This window comes from Coptis chinensis, chromosome 6 (assembly GCF_015680905.1).
Source record: "Coptis chinensis isolate HL-2020 chromosome 6, ASM1568090v1, whole genome shotgun sequence".
NCBI classification, from domain to species: Eukaryota; Viridiplantae; Streptophyta; class Magnoliopsida; order Ranunculales; family Ranunculaceae; genus Coptis; species Coptis chinensis.
The window spans coordinates 5735885-5748945 of NC_141461.1; the positions used below are offsets into that span (position 1 = coordinate 5735885).

The following is a 13061-nucleotide window of genomic DNA, read 5'->3' on the forward strand; positions in this document are numbered from 1 at the left end:
AGTTTTGCTTTTGCTGAAAAATTCTTTTGTTCCGCTCTTGCCATACATTGTAAATGAACCCATTAAAGATAAGCCTTACTACATCTTGCCTATAACCTTTTCCTTTTAACGTTTGAAGTACCCACTTTATTTCTAGCTGCCATGATGCTACTCTCGGCCTCTGATAACTTGCATGTTGAAGAAGATACTGCCATATAGCTTGTGAGTAAGTACATGCATAGAACAGGTGTCCCTCTGTCTCTCTTTCCTTCCAGCAGAGTAAACAAGTATCATCTTGTACTTTTTTCCACACCTTCAATCTGGCCAAAGTCTTGAGTCCTTCACTTATTAGTGTTAACCACGCGATAAACGAATGCCTTAGTATTCTATTGGGAAACCAGACGATACTATGCCATGTAGTGGGGAATTTTGTCTCTCTCACACTCTCATATGTGTATTTCAAGTTAAACTCTCCTCTCTGTGATGCATTCCATATGATTTGATCTTCTCCTCTTCCCACCCTGACCTCCTCTTCCATGTTCTCTTAACTCTACAACTTTCAATAGTATATATAGACAACTACCAAAGAATTTGGGCAGAAACAAACGAAGAGAAGACTCAAGTCTTTTTTCTTCCAATGATCTCTCTCAAGAGAGACCAAATCCAAAACCTTAACAACCAATTTTGTCTCTCTCAATTTCTAAACCCCAACTTTGTTTTTATAGTGTAGCTAAAATTTCAATGGAATACAAAATTTCAATCCATTTCGGCATAACCAATAAGTTGGGTAGAAATTTTCACTAGATTTAGCTACGACAATACAACACTTATTTTGAATTCGTGATTGGCTTACTTAAAAAGAGAAAATAAACCATCAACTAGCACTGCTCCCGACAATTCTTTAACTCGTGAAAACGTTCAAACTCAGACTGACGAAACTAAACGTTGTAACTTCTTCAGATTTTGTTGTAGCGATAGTAACGAACTAAGCGAGCATAAAAGCGTTCAAACTTAGACTGACGAAACTAAATGTTATAACTTCACCAGATTTTATCGTAGCGATAATAACGAACTAAGCGGGCAAAAAAACGTTCAAACTTAGACTGACGAAATTAAACGTAGTAACTTCGTCAGATTTTTTTCGTAGCGATAGTAACGTACTAAATGAGCATAAAAGCGTTCAAACTTAAACTGACGAAACTAAACGTGGTAACTTCGTCAAATTTTATCGTAGACTGAAAATGTCGACACAGCCCACATATCATATAGCTATGTTCCCTTGGTTTGCCATAAGACATATCAACCCATTTCTCCACGTCTCAAACAAGTTAGCTGAAATTTCAATAGAATACAAAATTTCAATCCATGTCGACATAACCAACCGGCTGTGTAGAAATTTTCGCTAGATTTAGCTACGACAATGCAACACTTATTTTGAATTCGTGATTGTAAACTTACTTAAAAAGAGAAGATAAACCATCAACTAGCACTGCTCCTGACAACTCTTTAACTCGTGAAAACATCCAACCAGCAACACCACCTACCCTCAATTATATGAAATTAGTAGTGTTAAATACCAGCTTTCAGATATGCACATGGGGAATTTTTACTGGTTGCAGGAAAACTGGAAAAGGACTATGAGGATTTATTGCGGATGTTGTAGCGCTAATAACGAGATATCTTCTCTTTTTAAGTAAGATTACAATCACGTATTCAAAACAAGTGTTGCATTGCCGTAGCTAAATCTAGTGAAAATGTCTACACAACCCACATATCATGTCGCTATGTTCCCTTGGTTTGCCATAGGACATATCACTCCATTTCTCCACGTCTCAAACAAGTTAGCTGAAAGAGGCCACAGAGTCACCTTCCTCATTCCCAAGAACACACAGAACAAGTTCAACCATCTAAATCTTCATCCCCATCTCATTTAGTTCATTCCATTAACCGTTCCTAAAGTTGATGGTCTTCCTCCCGTCTTTGAAACCATGTCCCATGTACCTACACGAAAAAGGATCACTTCTCGCAGATGGCATTTGATATCTTAAAAGGCCAAGTTGAGATTGCTCTTCACAAGCTAAAACCCGATGCGCTTTTCTTTGTTAGGACACAGGCACACCCGCCAGGGCACTGGGCCTCCCTACATGGGATAACTAAGATCGATATTGTCCCCACTTAACCACCCATTGGGCTTTGGGCCACATCTTGGCCATGGGTGTGGGGTTTTATCTTAAAAGGTCTCGGTACTAGTTAGTGATCTTCCCACTTTATCGTTAAGCAACTCCACCTGAGTTGTTGTTCGCGGCCTCCTTCTCTTGATTATCGCATCGCTTCCCCTCCGAATCGATACGGTTGTTAGGACACTGACACACCCTCCAGCCCCTCCTCCTACCATAGATAACTAATCCGATATTGTCCCCCACTTAGTGTGGGGTTTTATCTTAAAAAGCCTGAACTAATTAGTGATCTTTCCACTTTATCAACCAATGATGAACTCCTTTCTTGTTCAATGTGGGACTATTTCTTTTTTCGGTTCGGTCCACACACTCTAACATTATTTGATTTTGCTTATTGGCTTCCAGCTTTGGCTGTCCCACTTGGGATAAAATGTATTTTCTTCTCTGTAATTAGTGCTGTTTCAAGTGCTTATTTTCTTGTTCCATCAAGGAAACTTGAAAAGGGACAGCACTTCACTGAACTTGATTTGATTGAACCGCCACCAGGTTATCCAAGCGCTTCACCTTTTAATTATCTTCCTTTTGAGCTGAGAGATGCCAAATTTTTTTTTTCAACCGAGTTTCATGGTGGGATTTCGTTCTTTCATAGAATTATCACCTCTATGACAGAATCTCCGGCACATTGTTTCATAACTTGCAGTGAACTTGAAGGCCCTTTTTGTGATTACATAGAGAACCAGTACAATAAGCCAGTTTTGCTAACAGGACCAATTTTGCCTGATCCTTCAAGTAATTCGTCGTTGGAAGAAAGATGGGCCAAGTGGTTGGGTGGTTTTAAGGAGGGCTCAGTTGTGTATTGTGCATTCGGAAGTGAGTGCATCTTACAAAAGGACCAGTTTCAAGAGTTAGTTTTGGGACTAGAGCTTACTGGCTTGCCATTCTTGGTGAGATTGAGACCTCCATTTGGGTGTGAGACACTGGTGGAAGCTTTACCTGAGGGGTTTGAGGAGAGGGTCAGGGGAAGAGGAGTTGTTCATGGGGATTGGGTTCAGCAACAACTCATCTTAAGTCACCCTTCAGTAGGGTGTTTTGTGGGCCATTGTGGGTCTGGGTCTATGTGGGAATCTTTGATGAACACTTGCCAAATAGTTATGGTACCCCAGTTTGGGGATCAGTTTGCAAATACCAAATTCATGACTAGAGAGCTAAAGGTTGCTGTGGATGTAGAAAGGAGGAAAGAGGATGGGTGGTTTACAAGGGAAAGTGTGTTGAAAGCAGTGAAATTGGCGATGGACGAAGGTAGTGAAGTTGGTGGAGAAATCAGAGCTAACCATCAGAAATGGAAAGATTTCTTGTTAACTGAAGGCCTCGAGTCAACTTACAATGACACTTTCATAAGCAAATTACAAGCCGTTCTCAAGTGATTTCAACGCCAGGCAGTGTTAATAAGTTGCTCTGGAATGGGTGTGGTTATGACGTTATGTTTGTATTTGATTATTGGAGTCATCTCAAGTATCGTATTTTCCCTGATGTTAAATTGTCTATCATATATGTTGGATAGCACCTTTACAAAGCACCACAATTTTCACGGAGGAGCGAGTTAACAGGTACTGCCACTACCAGCATTCACATTCTTATTCATGTGATATGTTAAAAATGCATCACCGAGTTATGGTGGATAGCTCTAATTTTAGATTGCACTCTACACCACGTACCTAATTTTAAATCTAGCTACTAACTTTGGAAGCCTTCGGCCTTCCCCCTATGGGCCAGTTCCACCATCAACTTATGCATCTAGCTATCAGGGAATACTGGTTTGCAAGCCTTCCCTCCAATGGGTCAGTTCCAGCACCCGGGCTTATGTGCCTAGTGTTGCGAGCTAAAAAATAAATGGCCAGAACAGCTACCCAACAAGAAAAACATGTTTTTCATTTCAAATGACTATAAATAAAATCAGACATAGTCATCCATCACAAATCCCTTAACACAGAGTAACAAGTACTAATTATATCATATTAAGAAATTTTTTTACATAAAAAAAATCTCAAATTCTAATAACAATAAAAGACAAACAAAAAAACAAATAATAATTTAATAATAGACAAAAGAAACATAGAATGGAGGGGGAGTGTAACCAATGAACGGCCTTCCTTGAGTATAAGGATCAACATCATAATGCACCGTGTTCTTTACCTTATCAAACCCATGTTTGAAAACTCCAAAACCAAACATAAACCCAATCAATATCACCAGCATCCATTCAATAGCACTTATAAAAAAAAACACTATAAATGTTTTGGGCATAGCATTTGTTGATTTAGTGCTATGTATTTTTTCAGCCAGACCAACATCAATTAAGCCCGCTCAAAACAAAATCTTAATTTTCAATCTCGCTCTATTTTTTCTCATTTTCCCTCATTCCAAATTAAGAATAAAAGAGAAAACACAGCCACCGGCCACCGTTCTCTCTAATCCAAATGCTCTTTCCACCACCTCCTACCACCTCCAAACCACCACCACCTCCAATCACCCACTACCACCTCCAAACCACCACCACCTCCAATCACCGCACCACCACATTTACACCACCAACCCCATCAAATTTTTTTCCTTCCTTCCATCTCAAAACAAGCCAAAAGGTTTTATCTTATGTACTCACCTTTTCCTTATTAAAAAACCCCATCTTCTCATTTCATCTCTATTTTTAACAAAAAAAATTTCTGTCTTTTGAATTATTTTGTTATTCTTTTTTTTAACAAATTTTTTTTAAAGTGAAGGCATACTCTGTAAGTATTTTTTTTCACTTTCGTTTCAGTCTCAGTTATTTCATCTTTATTTCAATTAGTCGCCTGATGATTATTTGTGAATTTGGCTTTTCAGTGTTTTACTTCAAATTTGCAGTGGTGGTTTTAAACGATTGGAAAAAATAAATACATAAAAGAGATAGAGATGAAGAGAAAAAGAGAGAGTTGTGTATATACCGAGTTGATTGGTGGCTAATAGTTTGATTTGTTATCTTGTTTCAGCAATCAACCCACTTGGACAAGTTTCATCGATAACCGACGACGGAAGGTTGAGAGGTATTATCTAATTTTTAATTAATCATGAATTGAGGTGTTCGTATGTCATGTTGAATCGTTTGTAATTAGTGAATTATGAATTGGGGTTATCTAATTTTATGCCAAAATTGTTAGTAATTAGAGAACACATTGAAACAAGTATATATATACTATAAATTATTGGAAGTAGAGATGAGCAATAAACATGCAGACATGACCAAAGGATGAAATTTTCTATTCTTTTTCTCAGAAAAAAAACATATATATATATATATATATATGATTACTAAATTTCATTTTTTTCCGATTTTTTATTGTAAGTTTCTTTTATTTTGATTGTACTAATAGCTAGCACAATTGGTGCTTAATGTTTACTTAATATATGATTTAATTGTTGATGGTTCAAGTTTTGATCATTGATTGATGTGATAATGTGTTCTAGTTTCAGCAATGTAGTTTAGTGTGCTAATGTAGGTGTAAGCTAAATAACTAAGGAATTGGTTTAGCGACTTAATTCTTTTGCTTATGGTCAGATCAGGTTTGAAGTTAGGAAGTGGTAGCATAATGATGGACAAAACTTGGGTCCATTGGCAGAGGTTCTAAAAAGAAGTCCCTATATTGTCTTTTATAAAATTTGACATATATTTACAACACATTTAGTAATTTCTTTTTTTTTCTTTGGCTTTGTTTTGTTTTTTATTGGTTTTGTGTTGTTTTTTTATAGAACAGTAGTGTATAGAAAAGCTGCTGAGAACTTCGTGAAACTTGCTAAAACTAGAACAGGAGAAAAAGAAATTGAGATGTCCTTGCAAAGTATGTCAGAATTTTCATCGTGGACATGATAATAAGGTCGTCGAACACTTGGTGATAAACGGTATGGATATGACTTATACTATTTGGTTTTGGCACGGGGAACCCTGATAGAAGTCATCTTAAATACAGGAGAGAAAATTTCATCAAAGTCAATATCTTTCCTTTGATCGAGTCCCTTCACAATAAGGCGAGCTTTGTGCCTTGGATGTGGATTATTCTCCTCATGCTTGACTTTGAAGATATTCTTGAGAACTTTTATTCCTTTCGGTTTTTCAACTAAGTTATAAGTGTGATTCTTATGCAAAGAACCTCTCTTATCTTGCATGGCCTTCAACCACTTCTTTTTGTCTGTACCTTCAGAAGTCTCTCGATAGTACATAGGTTCTCCACCATCAGATAGTAAAACATATGTATGCGGTGGATACCTGGTTGAAGCTTGTCTCTCTTTCTCGGATCTCCTTACCTCATCTTCTTATGGCTCAGGAGGATGCACTTCTGCTTGCTCAGGTGGTGGTTCATGCACTTCATCTGCATTTTCTATCTCAATAGGTTCAATCCCATCATGAGCAATATGATCATCATCATGAGCCTCAAACCCATGGTTCTTAGCATTCTCAATGTCTTCTGCATCTCGTTCCACAGTAAGAACTTCTGGTTCTGAATCAACAAGATCATTAATGAAAGCTTCTAGCTTCTCACCATTCTCAAAGTCTGATATTGTTTGGTCTTCCAAGAACACAACATCTCGACTTTGGATTACCTTCTTGTTGATTGGATCATAAAATTTGTAACCAAACTTCTCATCCCCATAACCCAGAAAAATGCACTGCTTGGCTTTGTCATTAAGTTTTGATCTCTCATCCTTGGGAATATGAACAAATGCTCTACACCCAAATACCCTAAAGTATCCATAATCAACATTTATGCCTGACCATACTCTCTCTGGATAATCACTATTCAGAGGTTTCGAAGGCGATAGGTTGATCACATGTACGGTTGTGCGCATTGTTTCTACCCAGTAACTCCTTGGTAACTTAGAGTGAGATAACATGTATCTCATTCTCTCTACAATGGTACGGTTCATCCTCTCAGCTATACAATTTTGCTGCGGTGTCTTGGGAATTGTCTGTTCATGACGAATCTTATGACTATTGCAATACTCTTCAAACGGCCCAATGTACTCTCCCCCATTATCTGAATGAATACACTTCAAAGGCTTCCATGTCTCTCTTTCCACCATGCTATGGAAAATCTTGAACACACCAAGAACTTCATCCTTGGTCTTCAGACTATATGCCCATATCTTTCTTGACACATCATCAATGAAAGTCAAGAAGTACAAAGCTCCCCATAGGACTTCACTTACATATGACCACATAAATATGAGTGTACAAGCTCAAGGATATTCTCTTTTCGGTGAGAGGGGAATCTTGGGAAAGACACCCTGTGTTATTTTCCAACCTAACAATGAGTACATCTATTTAAATGCGTACCTTTGATGGTTGGCAAAACTTTTTTTCTTGGCAAGAACTTTCATATCTTTTTCTCCCATATGACACATTCTCTTATGCCATACTTCGGAGGAAGCTTCTTTTTGTGCCACATTTAACTCTGCTTTACACAAACTAGCTTGTGTCTTGTAAAGCGAGCAACTCTTCTTCCCTTTGGCTACCATAAAGAAACATTTGCTCAGTTTCCATACCCCATTACCAAACAAGCTTTGGAAACCATCATCATCTAACTTCCCAGTAGAAATTATGCTTAGCCGAATGTCAAGGACATGTCTTACATCCTTGAGTGTCAAGGTGTAGCCGACATTGGTTTCTGCATGAACATCACTAATGCATATAATCTTCAAGACTCCACTGTTACCCATCTTTACCTCACCAAATTCCACAGTAATAGATAGTGAAGAAACTCTTATGCGGTGTGACGTGATAGGACGCTCCTGTATATATCACCTATTATGTATCCTGACATGAGGTACTAACACAACACTCACCATAATCTGACACAATCCCCCCTAAATCATCGTCTGCTATTGCTGTAGTATTTTGGCTTGTGCTTCCGTTCCTCTTTACCATGTCTTCATGTACACAGTTATTTTTCTCATCCCTCTTCAGTGTTCTACACTCATACCTTAAGTGACCATTGGTGGCACAATAATAACATGTCTCTCTGCCTTAGGAGTTCTAGCTTCACCTTAGATTTGCTTCTGTCATCACCTCTACAATGAAATGGTTTTCTACTCTTACCTCTCCCCCGCTTCTCTGTGACAAGTATCTCTGAGTGAGATGGGTTGCTTCGTGAACCCCTTCTTGTCTCCTCATTCAACAATGCACCGGTAACCATTTCCATTGAAATAATTCCATCCGTGGCGGCTCCGCCAAGAGAAAATGTCAAAGTCTCCCAACTGTCGGGTAGAAAGTTTAATAGTAACAAAGCTTCAACTTCGTCACCCATATGAATCTTCATTAAATGCAGCTAATTGATGGTATTTTGTACGTCATTAAGATGTTCAGATATTGAAGAACATTCTTTGTATTTCGAGTTAGCAAACTTCTTAATGAGTAGTACTTTGTTGCCTATAGACTTCCTCTCATAGAGGTATTCGAGTTTCTTCCACAAGCCAAAAGCGGTAGTCTCTTGGGATACATGGTGGAATACACTACCGTCAATCCACTGTCGAATGTACCTAATAGTTTTCCTATCCAACATCTTCCAATTTGCATCGGTTACTTCTATCGATTTTACTCCTCCATTCTCCATGGGTTGTGCCAAGTCCTTGCAATAAAACAAGTCTTCCATCTTGGCTTTCCAAATAGTGTAGTTACATCTATTCAGACTAGTTATGTGAGTGCTTATAAAATGATCCATCTCAACAAGCTATTTCAACTCAAACCTCCTCTTAGAAATTTTATCAAACACCTTTCAAACAAGATTTGGATAACCTTTTTGTGATTAATCTAACCTGGCTCTGATACCACTTTTTGGGAAAAACGATACCAATCGATCCCCACTAAGATAGCTTGCACTTGGACAATTTACTACTCATATCGAAAAATCTAAGTTTCACATTTTTAAGCAATCAACAACTATCACAAACAGATAATAATAAAGCAAAGAAAGTCAAGCATACCACAACACCAGATGTAGCGTGGCTCAGCTAATGATGCCTACTTCCACAATAGCAAATTCTTTTATAAGTGTGGGAAGGAAGATTACAATCACTCCTCTCAAGTCTCTCCAAACTTACTTAATCTCTCTTCTCTCGTTACAAGCTTTTTCTCTTTGCAAGGGTTTCCTCTCAATCTTGGTTGCTCTCAAAATTGTTTTTTCTCAAAGACTTCTGTTATTTAAAACCTAACTTTTGGTAATATAGTATTCTGAAATTTCAGAATATTTCAACAAAAACGGATCTCGATCGGTTCAATTGGGTCATCCACACTTCTTAAAGTTGGTCATACCATACCAACTTCAAAATAGTATCGAAGTAGGAACTTTAGAAGTGAGACGGTTCTGACGAGCTGTCCATGAGTGGGAAAGTTGGCAGGACTAAGCCGACAATACTTCACAATGTCATCCACTCTCCCAATACAACCTAGCTTCTTGTTTTACCAATCTTCCTCATGTGAGACACCCAACATTAACACTACTAACTTCATATAATTGAGGGTAGGTGGAGTTGTTGGTTGGATATTTTCATGAGTTAAAGAGTTGTCAGGAGCAGTGCTAGTTGATTGTTTATCTTCTCTTTTTAAGTAAGCTTACAATCACGAATTCAAAATAAGTGTTGTATTGTCGTAGCTAAATCTAGTGAAAATGTCTACACAACCCACATATCATGTAGCTATGTTCCCTTGGTTTGCCATAGGACATATCACTCCATTTCTCCACGTCTCAAACAAGTTAGCTGAGAGCATTCCCAATGCAAGTCAATATAAATGGGAATTGAGAATTTTCACCTCCAAATGCTAAAAAAACCCTTTCCCAATGCAAGGGTGATTATGAGGGTGACTTATTCACTAAGTCAAAATGATAGTGAAACTTGCTACCGAGATAGTAGTTGAGTTGTAAACTTCGGACGGGATGTTTGATTCCGTCTGGATTACAAAACTCATCTCTTAACATAATAGATTCCGTTTTGGAATTGGAAACTACCAAACCTTGTGGGCTCCTTTCTATACGGGTAACTATATCAGTTAACCCAATAAAATAGGACCCACTAGAGTTTGAGTAGGACTCTTGTTCTTCAAGTTTTGTACTCTATAAAAACCCCTCTATGAGCAGCCAAAATCTAATATGAAAAGTTAGAGAAAACTCTATTTTCTATACTATTTGTGGGTAATCAAATCAGTTTAGCATTCGTTTTCTTTTCTTCTTTGTTAAGTGCAGTTAGCATTGAAGATTGATCTATTTGTGGTTGTTATATCCTGGAGGTTGGTGCGGTTTGTCTGCACAAGGAAAAACAGGCGCGAAACAACCTTAAAGAGAGTGTACCGGTCCGTGCCTCAACCTTCTTGTATTCATAGTTTGTTCTTGTTGCAGATAATTGTTTCCAACAATTTTAAGGTTGTTTGACAATGAATACGAAGAAGAAAGAGATGGCAAGGAACTTGGAGAAATTGGCTTCAATTGATGCACAGTTGAGGCTTTTGGTACCTTGGAAAGTTTTTGAAGATGATAAGCTTGTTGAGTATGATGCTTGCTTTTCAATGGCTTTCTCGACATTCTTCAGGATTTACATGGCGATGATATCAAAGAGATGATATCAAAGAAACTGTTTAAGAGTGCTACGAGCTATCCGCTGAGTACGAAGGAAATCTTGAACCTCAAAAGCTGGAGGAGCTTGCAAAGTTAACGAGTTTGGATCCTGGGGATTCGATTGTGGTTAGTTGCTAAATCATTCTCTCACATGCTTAACTTGGTCAACTTAGTTGAGGAGGTTCAGATTGCTTATAGGAGACGGATTAAACTTAAAAATGGAGTTTTCACTGACAAGAGCAGTGCGACAACAGAGTGAGATATTGAATAGAATCTTAAGAGACTTGTGCAGTTGAAGAACTCTCCTCAAGAAGTATTTGATGCTCTAAAGAATCAGACAGTAGAATTTGTGTTTACTGCTCATCCAACACAATCAGTCCAAATATCATTGCTTCAGAAGCATGGAAGGATACGTAATTATTTGGCTCAGCTGTATGCCAAGGACATTAATCCTGATGACAAACAAGAGCTTGCTGAAGCTCTTCATAGAAAGGTTTCACCTGTGAGCAACATCTGAGCTCGAGATTTGGAGATTATCGAAAAAGAAGAAATAGTTTGAAATTCGGAATGGTAGGACAGTTCTGACGCAAACTGCTATAACATTTTGTTCAATGATCGGATTCACAATCCGTTTTTTTGGTTAGAAAGCTAATTCAGAGATGTTTCCAATGGTGTATGGCTCGAAGCATAATTTGTCCTGAGCTGGTTCAGTTTTACAGTTCTTAATGGGCCAATTTTCAGCTGAATAGCGAAACGTGAAAATCCGATTTTTCAATCGGATAGGTATCGTACTCTTTACCAAATACATGTAATTTTTTGTTTTATATTGTGAGATGATTTGAAACTTAGAATTACATGCTAGGGTTTTTAATTTAAAAAGTTTAAAAGCTAAGACTGTATGATCTAGTTATTTATCTTGTCAATATGTTGTGGCACTGGGTGTTAATTAACATGCATTGAAAGTTTTTGTATTGACTAGATATAATTGTATGAGATTAATTTCTCTTTTGTACATATATGATCACCAAGATTGGTGTCTTATTGGTAAGGGATATGCATGTAAGGAGATATTGAAGTTTGGTGATCCCACATCAAGTAGTAATGGAACTACACTTCTATTGATATAGAACCCCACACCTTAGATAAGATCCAAATGAGGTTTGGGCTAAATGGTGGCTAAGGTTGGGGACAGTATCAGATTTGGGTGAAAGATCTGTGAGGGTACCATGTATGGTCCCTAGGCTTGGCCCTGGTCATGCCTGACTAGTGGGACAAAACCGATGGTTCGGTTAGACCAGTTTCGGTCCAAAGTGGAGATTGTTAGATGTATGGACCGAATTGGATATTGTTGATCTTAATAATCTTATACGTCTACTTACATGATTTCTTGTTCTGTTAATGTTTGGCATGGTAGATTATGTTATATTAACACGAAATATGTTAAGAACATGAGCATATTTGGTTTAATTCTTAATTTGAATGATGATGATTTTGTACACGGTGAATCTTGCACTAAGGCCAAAATCACAAAAAACCCTCACAAGTCAGTTGAAAGAAGTACAAATCTGCTAGACTTGGTATACACTGATATTTATGAGCTTGAAGGTGTTCTAACTAGAGGTGGAAAAAAATATTTTATTACCTTCATTGATTGTAAAATTATAAAACTTGGAAACTTGTTGATTTGCCTATTGATTGTAAAACTATAAAAATCAAATAGGTTTTAAAAATGAAGTTTAAAATCGATGGTTCAGTATACAAGTTTTAAGGCTTAACTTGTAGTCAAAGGTTTTAAACAGAGTGAAAACTTTGATTCTTTTACGCATATTCACATGTTATTAGGATAGCATATGTTAGAGTATTATCATTTGTTATTGTTGTTCATAAATCTTATTGTTCATCCACTGGATGTTAAAACTGCCTTTCTAAACCGGGATTTAGAAGAGGGGATTTATATAGATCAGCTAGCAGGTTTTGTGGAAAAGTGAAAAGGTATGCAAATTGCTTCAGTCACTTTATGTTTGAAATAGGCACCAAAACAATGGCATAAAAAGTTTAATCACTTTGTCATTGCCAATGGTTTCAAGATAAGTGAAAGGGACAAATGCATATATTATAAGTATTCTGATGGGATATATGTGTTATATATCATATGTTTATATGTTGATGATCTACTGTTTTTTAAGTCTAATCCATATGGTGAGAAAGAGACCAATAACCTGTTATCTTTTAATTTGATATGAAGGACTTAGGTGAAGTTGATTACAAG

The 13061-nt window shown here is 37.4% G+C and overlaps 1 protein-coding gene and 1 long non-coding RNA gene across 2 annotated transcripts; both read left to right on the forward strand.

The window, feature by feature from the left end:
• Window positions 1–2469: 2469 nt before the first annotated feature.
• On the forward strand, window positions 2470–3732 carry LOC147491033 (anthocyanidin 3-O-glucoside 2''-O-glucosyltransferase-like). The gene has a single exon (XM_086564763.1). It carries the CDS (start codon window positions 2489–2491, stop codon window positions 3578–3580), a length of 1092 nt encoding a protein of 363 aa, XP_086420889.1. The 5' UTR covers window positions 2470–2488; the 3' UTR covers window positions 3581–3732.
• A 615-nt stretch (window positions 3733–4347) lies between these two features.
• Window positions 4348–10918, forward strand: LOC147491034 (uncharacterized). The gene is made up of 3 exons (XR_015197906.1): window positions 4348–4942; window positions 5183–5236; window positions 10577–10918. It is a non-coding gene; the product is annotated as an uncharacterized LOC147491034 (long non-coding RNA).
• Window positions 10919–13061: the final 2143 nt, after the last annotated feature.